The sequence below is a fragment of the Salminus brasiliensis genome, chromosome 17 (genome assembly GCF_030463535.1).
Source record: "Salminus brasiliensis chromosome 17, fSalBra1.hap2, whole genome shotgun sequence".
NCBI lineage: Eukaryota > Metazoa > Chordata > Actinopteri > Characiformes > Bryconidae > Salminus > Salminus brasiliensis.
The window spans coordinates 12,519,237-12,539,498 of NC_132894.1; the positions used below are offsets into that span (position 1 = coordinate 12,519,237).

General features: G+C 39.1%; 1 protein-coding gene across 1 annotated transcript; it reads right to left on the reverse strand.

The window, feature by feature from the left end:
- Window positions 1–1,028: 1,028 nt before the first annotated feature.
- LOC140538042 (uncharacterized) lies at window positions 1,029–12,107 on the reverse strand. The gene is made up of 5 exons (XM_072660438.1): window positions 11,510–12,107; window positions 9,667–9,763; window positions 6,472–6,625; window positions 3,811–3,941; window positions 1,029–3,673 (listed from the first exon to the last, which is right to left on the reverse strand). Coding segments are annotated over exons 1-5 (708 nt in total). The 5' UTR covers window positions 11,834–12,107; the 3' UTR covers window positions 1,029–3,671.
- Window positions 12,108–20,262: the final 8,155 nt, after the last annotated feature.

Here is a 20,262-nt window from a genome sequence, read left to right on the forward strand (position 1 = left end):
TAACCATTTAACAGCCACTGTAAGAAACACAGTCCATAAAAAAATTTTTGCAACCATATTATGGTTATAAAATCTCTGCAAAACCCATCTTCAAAAGTTTGACCTCGATCCCCTCGTTGAATAGAGTGTTAAATGGTGATTATATCCCCTGGGTGGCAGTGTCATAAAGGATATCATTGTCTGAAAGCTCTGAAAGGTGAGGTGATGCGGCTCTTCAAGCTCCACAGATCAAGTTTAATGCTCTACATCCCATGACAAGATTTTTGTTGAATGGCAGAAACTTGTTAATAAAATGTATTTCGATTCTATGTAACTCCCAAAAAATGTGTGACCGCTCAGTTGAGTTGCCCGGTAAACAGAATTGCATATGAATAGTGGCTCGGCATAAACACTGCCCAAGATCATGTCACCAATTTCCTTGCTAAACTGAATTGTATGTGTCTAACCTTTAGACAAGCACATTTTGAAAGCTATTTACTCTTTTTACCAAGATATGAGCTATATGAGCTGGTAGTACTCATTATTTCTGTCGTATCAATCATAGCTGAGACGCATTAATAAACGCTGTGCATTGAATAACTTTAACTGCAGTTATGTAAATAGGTAGGTAGCTTTCAACCTTCCATTTTACTCTTAACATGTATATGAGGCTGTATTTGAGTGCACAATAAACTTGATTATATTGTAGTTCTATTGTGTTATAATAATTCTTCCATAATGCCTATAATAGTTCATGCCAAGAATTACCCTTCCTGGGCAGGTCAACCAGCTGGTTGCATGGTTGTTAGGAGTCCCATCTTATATCTAATCTCCTCAGAAACAGCTAAAAAATTAATAAAATGCACTTAATGGCTGTTTTGACTGGAATTAAAAAAACTATGTGTTCTTTAAGTTCTGCATTGTACAGTACATACATATACATAAATGCATAAATCATAAAATTGCTGATTCTCATGTCAAACCGATGGCTTTCATTGCCTTATTCAAGCTGTGTGTCAGATTCAGACGCAAGGAAAAACCCATAAAGCTAAAACAATGGCAGTTTTATTTCAAAGGTTTCTTTCAACATGTAAAAAAAACATTTCAAATAAACACATACCTGCCAACACACCCTGTTTCCAAGATTAGTCTGCTATTTTAACCCATTTACCCCCCTCATATCCTGTTCCTTTCCCAAAATGCAGTGCAGTGAATTAGGCATGATGTGACCCAGTTCTTATTCTCAGCTGTTTCAGGAAATACCAGATTCTGATTATGTTATATTAGGTTTCAGGAAATGTTTCAAATGATCTGTTGATTATCAGCATAATTGTCATTTGCAGGGCTGAAGAGGCCTGTACACCATTAAAAAGGGTTATTGAAATATTCTTTAATAACGGTTATGGAACAACCATGACACCTCCAAGAATTATAGGAATGTTTTAATGGATCTTCTCTATGATGGAGAACTTTCTTTAAAATAGCTCCAGCACCAAAAATGATTCCAAAGTTGTTATATTTTCATACTATATAAAAGCCTTTTTGCTAAAAATGAAGCAGTAAAAATTTGCAATGTTATATGAGGCTCACATTTGTGACAAAGAACACTAGCCTAAACTATACTGGTGTTGTAGTTTAGATACATAGCACCAAGACATCAACACAGAGACCAGGACACAATGAGTCAGGACCAAGAGTGAGGTGAGGTTGCAGTGGTATACTGTTGTAAGGCATACCACACTATGAAAATGGATGCTTATCATGTTGTGTACATTTGCTTAATACTATTACTGGAAAGAAAATGCATGAATTAGAGAATCCTAGCAACTGTTACTACTTTCAGAGTTTAAAAACGTAAAAACTAAGCAATCCATCAGCTGGAATCATGGAGAGAATAATAGCAGTAATTAGCAGATGAATCCATTAAATATCACCATTTCATTCCATTTACAGTCAATTGTGAAACTCTGTATACTGTGATACTATAATCCTGTGATATCTTCTGAGACAGTTATAATAATGAAAATCAAATACCGGCAACCCAATTTTGTAATTTTTTCCATTATGAAGGACCCTTCTTTTCCACTATGTTAGGCTGTATAAAATTCACTTGTTAATTGCTTGAATGCTGATTGGGGAACCATTGAACACGTGTCACCATTTGTTCTCCCATTTGCTAATCTTGTTTTTTTTTGTGTAGATTAGAATATTTATTTTAATTACATGTTTGACATGTAGATGTTATATGGTATAAGGGTTGTTGCAATGGCTAATCTTTAACATAAGCCCCTAGCTGTGTGTGTATAAACATTTATTGCTGTTTACAGATTTACAAGCTCAAACTAAAAAATGTTTATTTGTGGCCTTCAGACGACTGGTCTCAAGACAAAGCCTTGACTTCTGTACTACAACACTATTAAATGCAGCACTACTTAATCAAACACCAACTGCATACTGCTTTTGACAGTGTTGCCAGGCCACATATACAACCTTCAAATTCTGTAGCTTATAGATTCATTTGAGACTTTTCTGGTTCTTTATCTGATGTTTAGCAGGTAGTATAATGTATGAATGTATGAATGATGAATGTTTCTGAGTTGACCTCGTTCTAACTCTTCTTACTAACTGAGATCAGCATAAGGAAATAATGAAAAGGGCCTCTTTAGCATAACATACGAGCTAAACACTTTCCAGTCAGATGCAGAAACACCAATACGCACTGGAGTGACTCTTCCATTAATAAATTGCACTTGTTTTTTGTCAACAGAAGAGCAGGTCATATGTTCAGTCTTCAGGGGCTGCCAGAGGAGCCACTGATATGAGCCCAGTTTCCCTATAGCATCCCAGTGTTTAAATCATCCTAACTAACAGAGACAGCATTCAGTGTGATGCTCGCTCTTCCATGTAAGAATCCTCCTAGTTCTAAGATTCATTTGAGAAATGCAGCTCTGGTTTTATCAGTTCAAGATCACATTAGCAGACTGATAAACTCTGGGTACAATCTATGACTAATTCACTGCAGTGCTTTCTTCCAAGACAACGAAAAACCCTTACATTTAAGCCTAATCTCATGATCAATGAGAAACATTTACCACGCCCGAACTGACAAACCCTGACATGTCAGTTCAAATAAAAGCTCACACAAGTTAAAGCATACATTAGAGATCTGCAACTGAGGCTAGGCCTACTTCTTTGGAGGGAATGCCGTGTGTTTTCACAAACAGATGTTGGCAGGTACGTACGTGGACACTGAAGATCAGCGTGGTCCTAATTCTCAACTGTTGTCTCCTAGTTAAAGTCACCTTTATAGTATTTCCATCATAAATAAATAGCCCAAACTTTAGCTTTAGGCCAACAGGCAGACCATAGTAATTTCTCAGCTCAAACACAAACAGTGACTGTCGAATGGCTTCATTGGTTTCACCTAAACAAAGAACATACTGGGTTTGAATCAGACAAATGGTACACAAGAAACAGTCTCGTTATATTTCAATGTTTTTTCAGCAAATAAACCATGAACAGGGTTCCTTATTTCAGAGCAGAACATTCCCATTTATTTTACAGCAGTGCTTTTCCTTACAAAAGTAAAAGTGTGCTTCAAGTCCAGGTTATACGTGCACCTAATGCTGGTGTCTTGAAACAGTGTTGTACTGAAATATGTACCCAGTCTCCTTGTTATCTCTGCAACTCCGCTCTGAAACCGAAAACACAATCACATTATCAAAAGGGAGCGCCATCGTTAGCCATAACATCATCATGCTAACTGTTAACTGTCTATTGTGGCAAAATGAGCTGGATGATTAAGAGAAGCAGCTGCTAAGTGATACTTACAAGGTACCAAGAGCAGACTGATGTAAATGATCATGACCATGGCGATACCACTTTGAGGTCCAGGAGGTCCATCATTACTGGATTCAGTGCCATGATAATGGGTAGCCTGGACCTGGGTTTGGCACTTCGTCCTATAATCCAACACAGTACGTTTAGAGTTTGTTTATGACGAGGCATTCTAATGCAGGGGTGTCAAACATAACGGCCCAATATAGGTTCTACTCTGGCCTTGAAAATTAATTTAGAAGCAATGTTCTCAATGACAACTTAAGTTTAGCTACTTATGAAAAAAAAATGTACTGACACTGACCTATTCAGTCTGAAGTAGGCTACTGATCAGAAAAGTAGCTAGCTATGCTAACCCAACATTCCAATAGTTATTTACAGCAATTTAGAGCATAGCTAACTAGCTTTCAACACTACACAAAGATCTGAGTGTTGTGAGGCACCATGTAACTTATACCCACTGCCTTCCAAAGAGGACCTGCATCTGTGGTTAAAGGCGCTAAATTTAAAACATCCACCCAAACGTCTGTACGTCTTTGTGGAGATGAAACTCAGTTCTGAAGCTCTGGTGCAGCGGATGCATTGGGTGCTTGTGAGGCCGTCAGGTAAGAAACTAGCCTAAGGCCCGAAACATACTTCAAGCAAGGATGCAAATGCAGATGCTTTGAGCTACGCAGACTTGGTTTCACTCCTATTTCATAATGCAACACAAGTGTGAACTGCATTTTGAGCCCCGCAAGGGATGCTACAAGAACGGCCAAGTTGTCTTGTACCACCGGCGTGCTTTTTATCCTGTCAACTGTCATGGCAGACCAGTATTGATTTTGGTTTGTCCTCTATCATTGTCCCCTCGAGTACTGAGGGCCCTATTTTAGCTATATTCAGGCAAGCTGTCAACCGTGCACCATGCAGCTTGATTTAGGGCGTGGCAGTGTGTCTTTGCTATTACAGTGATAAGAAAGGTACGCCTCACGTGGCTCAAAATGTACAAAAGTCATGTCTTAAGTCTCTTAGTTATTCATGGGTGTGATTTGAGACATGAGGTGCAATAAACCTTTTAGCGTGTCTCTTAGTGTGGATTGCTATTTCAGTGGCACACCTGTGGTGTAGCACCTCGCCTCTAGAATAATGTTATTTTATTTTGTATTCTGTTTATTGTTGATGTAAAAGTTTGTATAGCTGGCAACTGGCACACAATATGGGTTTGTGCACTGCTGCGTGTCCATGTGTGTGTAACAAGCGGGGGTGTACACGTGTTGGACCTGTGTTGACAATTCACTGCCAAGACAGCAATGAACGTCTGACTGTTGACGTCTGCCTAGGTCATTTTAAGTCAGTGGTGCACCTGCGTTTTCCGTTACCAAGATAGCAATGCACCACAAATCTACCTGAACACACCTCATTTCGAGACACCACGCCCATTCCTGTAGATATATTCACAAGCACTGTTGCTATTCAAACAACGCAGACGTAAGGCGTGAAAATAGACTGTTGGCGGGGTGTAAGATAGCAATGTGCATCGTGACGTGCCTTGCGCAGGGTGTAAGATAGGGGGCTGAGTGTTTTAACCGCCACAGTAACGTAAGAACGCACATTGACTTTGTACAGCAGGACTGTGCATTTGCAGAGCGTTGGCATTTGAGCTTTCTGGCCTAAGAGCTAACCTAAAAGCCTCACTTGCACCCAATGTGTCTGCTTCATCAGAGCCAGTTCTCTGGGTAAGGGTGTTCTGGTGTTGGTTTACCTTCCACAAAATGGTAAGAACAGATATATGGGCGTTTTTGGGTGGATGTTATACATTTAGAGCCATTAACCACATATGCTGGTCTTGTTCTTTGAAATGTGGTGGTTATAAGTTATATGATGCCTTACAACATCTAATTCAAGTAAAATTGTCCTCTTCTTCCAATAATTGTATGTTCATTATCGTTGCGACTGTTGTCTATGTTAACGGGTCTGCTGTTGCATTGAAAGTTCTAGCACAAAATCCATCCGTCATCATGGAAAATAAGGTAAAAAGGCATAAACAGGGAGACGGTCAAACTCAACAGCAGAACCACAATCAAAATCTCTATTATAGCTGGGGGTGGGACAACCGAGAGTCCAATTCAGAGGCAGAACCTTACCTTAATTTCAGGGAGGGGCGGGACTAATATTAATACACATGTTCACCGTTTTTTTTTGTTTCGTTTTTTTACTGCTACCTCACTAAGATAGGGCCCGATATTCTCCAGAAATGTTAGCTAGCACAGTTAGAGCTTTGTGCAAACCTATAGCATCAGAACACACACACTGACCCTGTTCATGACTAGGACATGTTATTATATTGCAGCTCAGACAGAGGCTGTATGCAGGGCTAAGAGTCAGTGTCAGTCAGTCAGTGGTCATGTGCTAATGATGTGTAATCCTTCATTAGCAAACAAAGGATCTCATGCTTCTTTTCTAAAGAAGTTCACACAGTGTTGGGTTTCCTTCAAAAAAGCAGCCCAGCCCCTTTAACCTTACTGAGTTTAATGTGGCCTGTTACCTCAGATGAGTTTGCCAGCCCTGTTTGAATACAATGGCTTCATATAATGGCAGTTCCTTCCTGTTCCAGTAGTAAAAACTGAATTATGATAGAATACAATAATACATAATACATGGAATATGACTCACAGTTGTTTCTCTAAGTGCTGCCTTCTGGTCTGGCAGGCCTCCTTTTGTTTCTCCGCTGCCATCTGAAGGAGCACAGCAGCTTTGTGCAGTTCAGTACAGGACTGCAGCTCACTGACTGTGAGGGTCAGGTTGAGCTGCAGGTTTTCAATTACATCTGCAACAAGAGCCACAGATGAATCAGATGAAGCATTTTATGTTCTTGCAATATGTTATTTCCACACTCTTTCAAATAAAGGAGCTATCCAAGTGATCAAAGCGATGTGAGTGGAACTGGTAAAGAACCTTTACACCCACTTCTACAGGTTTTTAAAAGGTTCTTCACATTCACATCTCTTTTACAAAAACAAGTCTTTATGGAACCAAGAATGATTCCTCAATGTACTCGCTCACAGAACCCTACTAGGGCTGTCACCATGACTCCAGTTAACTTGATTTCAATAACTGTTCATTAACCCTTGTGTAGTCCTTACATTCTGTCTACTCCCCTTGTCCTAAGGGTCACAAATGACCTGAAGATAATCTATGTATGGGGTCACTCTAAGAAAGTAATTCAATTTCAAGCTAGGATTTCTCTGCTGTTAAATATAGTGGCAGGTCATCTTGACCCTTCAGACAACAAAGGGTTAAAATGAACTCTCTATAAAACCACAGATTGACTGTAATTGCTATTACATGACATTAGCACAAATAATTACAAGCATGATAAATTACCTGGAGGGCTCCTGTATAAACAGGGGCCACTAACCCTAAAATAACCCCTTAGGGTTGAGTCTGTTACTTGTGTGGGTGGGTGGGTGCTACTGTGCATAAGCAATACAGTAAAATCACAGAAAGCAGCAGTATTCTGTCCTGTTGTTTTACAGATGAGTTTTCATTTTTTTGCGAGATCAATGTACGTGCAGGAGTGTATTTTGTACATGACTGTGAAATTAGGTGCATGGGCCCTATTGTAGCAACTCCCAGAACTCACATTTCCACTCAATACAGTGTTGTCTTGAAAATGTGCCTCTTGTTAAAGTTGCCAATTCCAATTTTCAATTTATAAAAGTACAATATTTGAACAGAAGCTGTGCTTTAGAGCATCCAGATCTCACACTAGCTAACACACTAGCCACAAGCTACCATGCTAGGTAGCACTATGATATGATATAGTAAGATTTAACACAATACCATTCAATATTATATGATGTATTATTACATCTATATCATCTTGGTATAGTCCTTAGTATTTCCACATTGGATTGAGGCAAAGCCAGGGCACTACAGCTAAATGTGAGAACCATATTGGGAGCTAATGGGCAGACATTATTTGCTATTAATATATGGTTTTAATGAACTCATGTTAAAGGCTTTTAAAGACTTTCTGGATGTTTTGTTTTACAGTAAAATCATTTAAAGGTCTTTTTGTTTTCTTTTTTGTTCAATTTAACATATTTGGGGGAAAACATAATGTATTTAATGTGCAATTAAATTTCTATACTAAAACATATATTAATTCTATATTAATTCTATACTTAATTCTATATGAAATTCTCTATATATGTTTTATTTTTCCCCCAATATATTTAATTATGCAAATAGTAATTGTCCATGTAAATGTGTCGACGTGCTCTCTATAGCAGAACTGTGAACTTATTTTCTCTTCGGAAATCAACAAAACATGTCATTTGCAACAACCTTTTGCACACATTTTTACTGTTTTAATGTTAATAATGAAGTATGAAATATATTATCATAATACTATTATGACAAAATATATTACTCAATTACTGATATAATTTATAGTGAGAGGCCTTCGGTGCACCAACACTGTAAGCACCCCTAAATGCTAGCTGTCAAACATTCAATATCCATTGGAAGCAAAGCTAAAACCTTCTTTTTAAAAAAAAATATTACACATAATTCCTCAGGCTTATAAGGCAATGTTTTGCCAGGGAATAACTTATCGGAGGGTTTCGTGCAAGGCCCTCCATGATGTCACTCTGATATTTTGGGCAACACAGAGCAGCAGCAGAGGTCCTGTTCTCTTCAGCATTGTTTCATGCTTGGCACTGCTGTAAGGCCCTAGAACTGCAAGAAATTAGACCTATCCTGTTCGGGATCAGATTTTCCAAGCCAGCTAACTTTTTCCACCTTTTACACAGTAGCACTGCGAGGGCTGATGTCAGTCGGCACCTGCAGCGCTCTCATTTGCTTGGTATTTGCTATATCTCTCGCATTCAGAAGCAAATGATTTCCTGTGGTTGTTTAGCTGGTCAGGAAATCCGTTAGCATGAAAAAAACAGATCTGTTTTTTTTTTTTTTTTTTTATCGTGAAGGTGCAGGGTGGAATTTGGTTTTCGGTTTCAACAAAAACTGTAATTCCCTTTTGTAATAGTACATGGTGAAAGGTTTTTAAAGGACCTGTATCATGGAAAACTACATATTATGAAATAGGATAGATTTTATGTAAACTGGTCTTTAAAAAGGCAACTTTTATGGAAACTAATCCGCAAAACAGCCCCTTTTGAATGGGTTGTTTTTGTGATTTTGTCATTAAAACCACATATATCCACCTATTCCACTTACAGCAGTTCAGCTCCGCCCATTTTCATTCAATTTATAAGGACTGCTTTCGGAATGAGGCACAATACAGGGCAGCCAATCAGAAGAAAGGTATTTAAATTTGTGAATATTTGTGAATTTCCCCACTGTGGGACTCCAAACGTAATGTGATAAGTGGATATTGGGAAGCAACATGAAATGCAAACCATTTTAAGGATATAAGTCCTTTAATAATCAGAGATTGACTGACAGCAGACTCTTTGCTCCAGGGAATTAAAAGGACATCCAACAGTACAGTTTCATTAGCATGGTCGCTATATTCAAGTCACTTCAATCCAAATATGAAGTGATTCTGCATCCAGAGTGCAGAGCACTGACCTTATCTGGGCATAGTATGAATGATTTGACAGGATCCTTGAAAAATGAGGCTTCCTTTAGAAGCCAAGGCCTCGAACACACCACATGTTATAACACTATAATCACAGCATTTTAGGTGAAACAGCATAACCAACAAATGAGGCCTGTTTGTTTTCTTTTCTCGGTTTCTATGGCTACATGGGAAAAATCCTCTAAGAATATCGTCACTGAGAGAGTGTTCCTTTCATGGAAGCCTGGAAAGGGGAGGGAAAACTCTGACTTCAATTTTCCTACCATTTTGCTGGGAGATTTCTTCAGTTAGGTTTGCCTCGATGGTCTTGTGTACTTCAATCTGGTTCTCCAGAGAAGTGATGTTTGCGTTCAGCATAGCCTGAGAACCCACACATACACATACACACACACACACACACACAAGATAATTAATTGACTAATCTTCACAGGTTAGCTAAGATTTGGCGTCTGACTGGTTTTGGCAACATTGTGCCAAGGAGTGTCCCACTTTGCAAGAGGCTGTGAGCCCCAGCCCCTCTGGGCCTCTGGGATATTAGTGACCTAAGTGACCCGAGAGATACCAGCAGGGTCCTTTAAGAATTTGGAAAGCAATATCATGGTCTACCAAGTAGATATGACACATTTGTCACAGCATTATTCAAAGTGCACAGGGATAAGTGTTTCTCAAGGCTAGGTTAGGCATTATCGGCGCCACTTTTTCCAGGAAGAGGACACTTTGGCCTACCGCCCACTCTTCTGAAGTGAGCTGCTTTAAATGTTGGGAACGTTTCAATCAATAGACATTTGCATAGTGTCTCTTTCGCCTACCTGTTCACTGTTCACCACACTGGTTTGTTATGTAAATGCACCAAAAGTCAATCTGTTATTATGTCTAAATATGATTAATTACTGTTTATCCAACCCTGCTCATTAGGGGACCCAGTACAGAATCCTTCGACGGCACCGTCAGCAAAAAAGCAAAAAGCACAGGACAACCTAAGGTCAGGATGATCAGTTATAAGGGAAAGAAGTCAAGTCAATTTTAGGTTCAAACTTGTTTTAAAACACCACAAGTCAACCAAATTCATGCATGCACCACATGCCACAACACTGTAATTGAATGCAGCCTATTTGTTTTCTGTTTGCAGTTTCTATGGCTACAGCAGATCAACTGGTAAAGGGGAATTCCACTGAATTTTCAAAATTCCAAAGGAATCCCTTGAATATCAGGTTTATTATGCACATAATTTTAATCCTAATGCAGAAACTATTGTGAATGATTTGGTAACTGTTTGGTTTAGCATATCTTGAGTCCCACAGGGTTCTATTTTAGGGCCTATGGAAGTGATGTTATTTATGATGTAGTAATGCAGTTATAAGAGTGAAGAGTGGGCTAAGTTGTAACAAAGTCATTCAGAATAGTTTAAGGCTTATTTGTAGAAAAACTTGCCAAATCAGAATTGTTCACAGTGGAGGTGACAGGAACCGGACGCCTGAGAGAGTCTGATGCCTCTAGAAGCTACATCAGCAAAAGTTACTACACTTGGTTCTGAATACACTTGCTGAGGCATTGTTTCATGACATTTAAGAAGGGTTTGATGTAAAAACATATTTTTCTCCACTATTTAGGGTGGAGAGGTGCATGCAGGGTGGGGTTTATCATTATTTTACCATGTTAAATATTACATTTAAAATGATAATTTGTAGGGTTACTGTTCATCTTCCATAGTAAATACAATTTGCATTGGCGACATCACAACCCCTGGCTACTATCAGCACTACTGTAAGGAAATCAGAGTCAGTGGTAAGTTCTAAAAGGAACCACTTCACATCAAACCGTATAGAATTCTATTTAATTTTCCTTATTTACGCGAAAATGACTGAATTCTACACAAGGTTTGAAAAAGAGGTGGAATTCCCAATAGGAACAAGAAAGTAAGCAGAAACAACCAACATTAACTGCAAGAACTGCAAGAACCTTAAAGTTCCACATAAAGAAGAGATCAACACACCAGCATGTTCCATTTCATAAATAATATGCAGCAATAAATATGCTGCTCTAACAGACTGTATTCATGCTGTCAATCAAGGTATTACTTTTAACAATAGACCCCAAAGCACTCACGGTTTCCTGCAAGCACGAGTCCAGCGACAGGTTGAGTTGTTTCAGCTGGTCCCTCAGCTGGTCAACATGGGTCAGCAGCAGGCTCTGGTTGTGACGGCCCTGCCACACCAAGCCCTCCAGTGCCTCCCGGTCTTTGGTCCACACTGACTTTTCCATATCGAACTTGTTCTGCAGGACCTGCAGTTCAGCTCTGCACTGGCTGGCTCCCTTCAAGTCCGGCGAGGTGGCCCACACCACGATGATGATGAGCGAGATGACCGACCACAGGGCCAGGCAGGCGATGACAATGTTGTGCGTTGTCTTAGAAGACTTGGAGCTGGCCATCCTCAAAAAAAACAACAACAACAAAATAGGTCCTGTCACCACTACTGTGCCGTTAAGGTTGAAGGTGTCCCGGTGTGAGTGTGTGTATATCAGTGCGTGTGGTTGTGAGGGCGGTGGCAGACTGCTCCCAGAAAGTAGAAGGCGGCTTTTAAAGGCTGGACTTCCCCTCAAACCCCTCAAACAAAGGGGTGTGGCCGCTGTCAGGGATGGGACGTGCCCCGGGGAAACCTGTTCATTCCTGAAGGCCAAATCGGAAAACTTAGTAAGGAGCAGCAGCAGCAGCAGCAGCAGTGGAGAGAAGACAGTCCTCTTTTCACGTTTCACAGGAAAGTGAAAGTTAAAAGCGCTCTTTCTCAGAAAGAAAGTATGCGCCTGTGTGTGTGTGTGTGTGTGTATTTTGTGTGTATCAGTTTCCATTTCCAAATCTCAGAGAGAGCCCTGGCAGGCCTCCCAGCTCTGCTGTGGAGGACGAGAGGCCTTAAAAACTGCTGAGAGAGAGAGAGCGAGGGAGAGGGGAGAGCAGCTCCCTGTTTGCTTCTTCAACTATGTCTTGTTTAGAGCACTTTCACAAGCAGCCCTCGCGCAGGAGCGACTCAGTGTTTCCTGACCACTTGCCAGGTCTTGAGAGGACACACACACACATAGATTCCACACCCAGTTCAGCCCTGCCTCTCCTTGCTTTGCCATGCTGTAAGGGGGTGGCCTGTATTCCCCCACTGCAGCCCCTCAGACTCTGAAAAGAGTGAAAAGCCAAAAAAGGTTTTCCTATGTGAACAAAATTGTTTAACTCCTTAAACTCTAGAAGAACAAAGATAAATCAGCAGGTCTAGATCCATATTCCATTTAAAAAAGTCATCCACTATTATCCACAAATCCATTATTTTTTAAACATAAATGTTTGTTAACCCCTTAACACCCCACAGGTTATTACACACTAAGGTGTATTACTCAGTAACATAGGCTTTTTTAGGGGTTAAATAACAGTACACGTGCTTTGTATATACATACGTGTAAATAGGAATGCAACATTTATTATTGATAAAGCATCTTACTATCCTATAGCTAATGCTTTCCAACAGTACTTACTGCAAGACTATTCAAATCACCATTATTACAAACAACACAAATGCATAACGTCATCACTGTCAGAACAAAAGCTTGTGTGCTCATGTATATGTGTTTTTCTTTTCTTTGTAATAACTTCAAAACCCAAATTGCACTTACGTTGGATGAAATTTTTATGGCGAATGGACCAACAAAAACTGTCCTGAAATCACTTCGAAAAAACCTTTACATTAACGTACATTAAAAGTTGTATGTTTTTTCTTCTTCTGTAAAATTTCCATTTTGGAGACATACAGTACCATGAAATACACAGCTGTGTTTAGAAATTTACATACACTTCATAGACGTGAATGCAGTGGCAATTTTAGGTATCTTTTTGGACTGTTCTTTGTCTGGGGCAGAATGAGTGACAACACTGAACATTCACTGAACCCCTTTAAGCAGAAAGGCTTATTACACACTAAGTCATATTATTCAGTAACTACAAAGTTTTCTGTACAAACCAATGGCCCTGGTGGGGCTATTCTTTGGGGCTAACACTTTTGGCCTGCCTGCTGTTTCGGCCTGCGGCTGTTTAAAGTGGTAGAAAACAAGATTTGGTGCACATTTGGGGTATAAGGTTTTAGAGGGTTTTAGAAATCAACACAGGATCAAAAATCAGGGGTGCCTGCGACTGAGAGGGAGTCTTTTGAAAAAGAGTCTTTTGGCAGAACTGTCCAACATATACATACAGCACACATAAAATTAGTTGACCACACCACCCTGACCACACACATTTGGTAGCCATCAACAAACCTCTTTTAGAGTTCTGGCTGGATATTTCACCACTATTCCTGGCACATTTGGTAAAGTTCCTGTGTCCTCATATGGACTAGGCACAATCCACACATTCTCATTTAGGTTGAGGTCAAGACTTTGGGAAGGCCATTCCAAAAGCTGCATATTGGCCTGCTTTATGTGTTCCACAACCACTCTTAATATGTGTTTGGTATCACTGGCTTGTAGGATTGTAAGTTATAACCATGCAGCTGAGGTTTTGAGGTCAGGCTGAAGAATTCTGAGGCAGTCGTCTTTCTTATTCTATTCACTTTGTGCTGTGTACCAGTTCTGCTTGCCAGTTATTGCTTAGATAGCGGCCTCTCTCTATTTAAAACTCGCTTGACTGCCGACAGTGGCACTGGTGTTCCAGCAGCTTCCAGTTCATGGCAAGCCTTTGCAAAGTGGCTACACCTCCCAATAATTTGCTCAATTGATGATCTTGGGACGTGCAGATGTTTAGAAATAGCACTGGCAATAGCACAGGAGATTTGGCCACTCTCTCTAGGTGGGTTGATAACTATCCATCTCCTGCAAGTGTATTGAGCTGTCAGATTATGTTGTGTTAGCAGCAGTTAGATAAGATGACCTTAGGCTCATTTGTAGGCTCAGCTGCTGCATTCACATGAATTAGAGGAGTGTATGTGCCGACTTTCACCATCTTATACTCCACCGCCATTTACTAATGATTTTGAGTTGGCTCAGAGTAACATGTGTTCTTGACCCAATTGAGATACAGAATTAAAGATGTGAGTTAGGAGAACATTTGACTACACTTCACTGTGCTAACTCACCCTATCTTTACCTTAAGTTATTATTTTTTTTACAGTGGAAGTCACTGTATATTATTTTCCTTATCTCTTCCTCTGTTTGACTCGCCCTGTTCCTGTATGCGGATTCAGCACCTTTTTGACCTGGCGAAGAGGGAAGTTATTGTAATCTTCAGTACAAACAAAATACAAGTTCAACTAAGAGTATCTACAACTATAGACGACCATTAGAGAAACAGTGCTCAGGCTTGAATGCAAAAGCCCAGAAGACTGGTTCTTCTTGGTTAAAATGGTTAAGAGACTGGAAATAGAGCGCCCTCTTTTGGTTGATTAGAGACATATTCCTTTGCTGAAAGTGTTGGAATGCCACAGCCTCTGGACTATATGAGTCACTGATGCTTGATTGCATAAGGATGATGAATAAGGCCCTTGCAATGAATTTGGATTCCCACAGCCATAAACAGAGTAAACCAGGTCTAAAGTTTAAGATTGTGGAAGCATGACTATATCTTGCAACACACTTGAGAGATTTTGGCCAAAGTTAGGAATTTCCGAATAATATGAGGCATGTGGAATTGATTATGTAGCAATGCATCAACATATTTTCTTCTCTATAAAACCTAGTTTAGTATTCAGATATGAATTATGTTGCAGAAAACATTGCAAATGATATGGTAACCATTTAGTTTAGCATCTTATGGAGTCCAACTGGGATCTATTTTAGGACCTATGAAAGTGTGATGGTAATGTAGTTATGAAAGTGAAAAGACGAGCTCATGCTCTTATCCAAGCTAGTCATATTACAGAGGTGGGCCAATGTAGTGTTAAGAGTCCTGCCCAGGGACTCTCATTGGTGTAGTGCAGCATAATCACCCAGACAGTTGATCTGTTGCACCACACCAACCGCATTGGCCTCACATACAGGGTCAAAAGGAAAGTGGAACATGCATCAAAGGGGGTACTTAAGGGGAATTTCACCAGTTTTATATTTCAATCACTTGGAGTGAATCTGTCAGAGTGTTTTGGTGTTAAATAGTACATTCAAGAGAAACTTGTGTAGTGATGGGAACCAAGAATTGCAATGTATAGGCATTTTTATTCACTATCCAAAATGAACAGTGATAAAATGTTAAATATACCACTGATAATGCTTTGGAAGCCCTGCATAAAAATAAAAAAATAAAAAAAACATTAGGCCAAAATCTTCTTGTAAAACTATTGTAAAATGTCCAGGCAGTGTATTATTAAGCAATATCAAGTAATCAGATCATTTTGCAGAATTATCTTTCTAATCACTGGAATTTCCCTTTAAATGAATAGTTTGGCTTGTCTGTAATTAACACAGTTCTTTAGTTGCAGAATCCAATTATAAGCATGAGCTAGGGCTGTGGAAAGTGATGGAGCTCCAGTCAATACTTTTGGGATGAGCTGGAGTGTTTTTTGTGATTCAAAACTAGACAGCACTCTCAAGGTTGAATACAATCAAATTGCACAGCAATGTTCCAACATCTAGTGTAAAGCCTTCCTAGAAAAGAAGTAGAACATGTTACTGCAACAAAGGGGGGCAATCTCCATACAAATGCCCTTCAGTAGATTTGTTTGTACTGGCCTGTGCATATTTCACAAGATTCAAGCCATTAAGAAAAATATAAATATGGTGAAACTATTCAATTATTTATTAACAGCGAAAAAAGAAAAAAGCAATGAGGCTCAAAGCCTGTAAAAGATGTGCATGTTTGAGGTTTAGAGGTTGTATTAAACACAAATGCAGTACAGACAGACACTGTAATGTAGTTGACAAAGTCTTAGGATTTAACACATACAACATCTACAGCACCTAAACCTCAGGTTACATTACCTTTCTCACTCTCACAAAGTATCTTACTCATTTATAGAGATATTAGAAACGTGAATCCCTCTACATTCTGATATAAAAAAAATACTAGCTAGAATACACTTACAGCCTAATACACAGTCAACTCACACACAAACTGCCGGGTTGCAGAATCTGTGAAGCGCATCATCACTCTTAATGTGTCTCAGAAGCCCAATAAAACTCTTCTTTCAAAACTCTGCCTGTAAGAAGCTTTAGAAAACAGGGAGGGATCTTATTTTGTTGAGCTGTGAATACCTCTCATGTTTTATAGTTTTCACAATCAGCTGTGAACCACTTTATTAAATATAATGACAGTAGTAGTAGTAGCAGTGGTAGTAATTGTAATTTAGTATATAATAGTAGTTGTAATAAGAGCAATAGTGGTGCTGGTGGTAGTAGTAGTAGATAAAGTAGTAGGAGTACTGTAACTGGTAGTAATACCATCAGTAGTAGTAGCAGTAGAAGTTACACCTACATCTACGTATTATTATAAGCAGTAACAGTAGTAATAATGGTAATAATAATAGTGATAATAATATGTGATATTGGTAGCTTTACTAATACTATTAGTAGTCAAGGGCACTGCCAGGGACTTTAGGCCTATTTAAGATGGGTATACTAATATTGGTACTATTACTAATGGTAGTAATAGTAAAACTAGTAGTAGTAGTAGTAATAGTGGTGGTAATAGTAATAGTAGTAGTGGTTGTGGTGGTAACAGCAATAGTAGTAGTAGTAGTAATAGTGGTGGTAATAGCAACAGTAGTAGTGGTTGTAGTAGTAATAGTGGTGGTAATAGTACTACTACTAGTACTACTACTAGTACTACTACTACTACTACTACTACTACTTTTACTATTACCACCACAATTACTACTACTACTACTAGTAGTTTTACTATTACTACCATTAGTAATAGTACCAATATTAGTATACCCATCTTAAATAGGCCTAAAGTCCCTGGCAGTGCCCTTGACTACTAATAGTAGTTGTAGTAGTAGTAGTAGTAATAGTGTTGGTAATAGTAATAGTAGTAGTGGTAGTGGTGGTAACAGCAATAGTAGCAGTAGTAATAGTGGTGGTAATAGCAACAGTAGTAGTGGTAGTGGTGGTAACAGCAATAGTAGTAGTAGTAGTAATAGTGTTGGTAATAGCAACAGTAGTAGTGGTAGTGGTGGTAATAGTAATAGTAGTGGTGGTAGTAGTAGTAATAGTGGTGGTAATAGTAATAGTAGTGGTAGTGGTGGTAACAGCAATAGTAGTAGTAGTAATAGTGGTGGTAATAGCAACAGTAGTAGTGGTAGTGGTGGTAATAGTAATAGTAGTAGTGGCAGTAGTTGTAATAGTGGTGGTAATAGTAATAGTAGTAGTGTTAGTGGTGGTAACAGCAATAGTAGTAGTAGTAGTAGTAATAATGGTGGTAATAGTAATAGTAGTAGTGGTAGTAGTAGTAGTAGTAGTAGTGGTTGGTGTGGCACAACAGATAACACCACTACCTGCCAGTGAGCTACCACACCACGTGGGAGACTGGGGTTCGATTCCTGGTCTAGGTGACTGTGGGTGCTGTGCTACATCAATAAGAGTCCTTGGACAAGACTCCTAACACTACGTTGGCCCACCTCTGTAATATGAGTAACGTTGTAAGTCGCTCTGGATAAGAGCGTCAGCTAAATGCCATAAATGAAATTAAATGAAATGTAGTAGTAGTAATGGTGGTCATAGTAATAGTAGTAGTGGTATTAGCAATCTTAGTGGATGGAACCAATAGTACTTGTAATACTAGTAGAAATAGAAATATTATTAGTAGTAATAATAACAACAGTGGTAACAGTATACAGAAGTATAGTAGCATTGCATTTCTACACTCCAAAACACTTACATCTATAGCATTAATAAACTGATAGCTGAGCCTGATCTTCCACACATTAAAGCAATCGCATTTTATCTCCAGCCCAGAGCTGATAAAGTAGGCCTCACTGTGCTAGTTTCACTTCCTCTGGGTTCATCCCACAGTGTTTTCCTCATGCACTGCTAAAACTGCCTCAGTAATCTGAGAGACCATCAGTGACCTCACACACACTGCGGCCGCTGCTTTAAACTCACAGAACTGAATTCTGCACTGCCAAAATGAGTCCCAGAACTGCACTGCTTTTCTTCCTGGGTCTCACACTCCACTGTGAGTATCTGTTTTTAACATTTTATTCTTTCATTGGTATACCATTCATATTAATTATCATTGCTGTGTATCTGTACTCCCCGCCCTGGTAGTTTCACCGTCAGTATATGACCTCTTGATGCACAATTTGCGTTAAATATACTTTTGCACTTCAGCAGTGGTCAGTTTCTCAGCCTAGCCATAAAAAAAATTAACAGCAACATCAATACCATGGCAGTGAGACTGCTGTGCTGAGAACACTGTGGTCCCACGGTCAGCAACTGACCAACTTTGTAATGATCTATGTTGGGCATGAAAACATTATTAATCCACTTTTAAGAAAAAAAATGTCCATTGTGTTTACTTTAACAGTATTATGCTTTCACCCACCACTGACCAGATATTACATGGTGTGGGACAATTCCAACAAAGACCATGCTTTGAGATACAATCTCATTATTAGGAGATAAGTCATTAGCATTAAGCCATTAACATGCTTTCCCAGTATTTTGAATTTATTACTTTTTTGAGATAATTTCTCAATTATAATAATTATCTCATTATTGTGATGTTTCTCATTATTTTGAGACTTTCTTGATAATTTCATTTTGTTTACTTTAGAACATGCTCTCAGTACAATATTACTGTATGTACACTAATTGACCTCCTACACCCCATGCATCAATAAGAAGGGACCATCAAAAGCCCAACATTGACGGTGTACACATGCGTCATTACTGTGTTAAGAATAGATCCCCAAACAACAAACTTCCAGCTATAAGTGTGGCTGTATCATTTAGTGTCATTTTTTGAGATACTTTCATTATTCTGAGATCTATACTATCATTATTCTGAGATCTATACTATCATTATTCTGAGATATCTGAGATACTTAAAGTCATTGTGAATTTCCCCACTGTGGTACTAAGAAAGGATTATCTTATTATTCTAAGATCTCTTTTATATATATATAAAATTATTATTTTGAAATACTAAGCCCTTCATCTGATCCTAGATAATAAGTCATTATTTTGAGATATAAAGTTATTATTTTGAGATATTAAGTCATTATTTTGACATGCTAAATCATTATTTTGAAATACTATCATTATTCTGAGATGTTAAGCCCTTAATCTGAGATACTGTCATTATTTCAAGATACTAAGTCATTATTCTAAGATACTCTCCAGTTCAGTTTTTTTTTTTGAGATACTGTCTCGTTATTTTGGAATGCTAAGTCATTATCTCCAAACTACTGCACATGTTCTTCCAGGCTTTCTATGGCAAACATCCACAAGTGTCTCAGTCAAACAGGGCAAAAACGTCACTCTGACCTGCCCTCTGAAGACCAGCCTCAGTATAGGCATGGTGAGCTGGTACAAGCAGAATCCAGGAGAAGGACCCAACATGCTGCTGAGCTACAACGTCACCATGCCCTGGACCGTGCGCTATGCTGAAGGCCTTAACCCACACCGGTATGTGGTGTTAGTCAGACACTTGTCCAGAGCACATCACCGCCTGCACATCATCACCACTGAGGAAAAGGACACAGCAACGTATTACTGCAGCTATTCAGAAAAGATGAATGATGGACAAAAGATGCCGTTGGCGTAGCAGGGACTGAAGAAGCTGATAAGATGTAAACACTCTTGGGAAAAAAGTGCTATAATTGGGTCTTTGAGAAATTCAAAAAAGGAACCACTTTTGGTTGCATAAAGCACCAGGTTCTTAACAGAGCTGCAGGGGT

What these genes read in the sequence shown, in the direction of transcription:
- LOC140538042 (XM_072660438.1), bottom strand. Translation starts at nt 11,833, where the DNA reads ATGGCCAGCTCCAAGTCTTCTAAGACAACGCACAACATTGTCATCGCC. An exon ending in ACTCGTGCTTGCAGGAAACC is followed by an intron (nt 9,764 to 11,509) that starts GTGAGTGCTTTG and finishes GTGGGTTCTCAG; the next exon opens with GCTATGCTGAACGCAAACAT. An exon ending in AGAAATCTCCCAGCAAAATG is followed by an intron (nt 6,626 to 9,666) that starts GTAGGAAAATTG and finishes CTCTTGTTGCAG; the next exon opens with ATGTAATTGAAAACCTGCAG.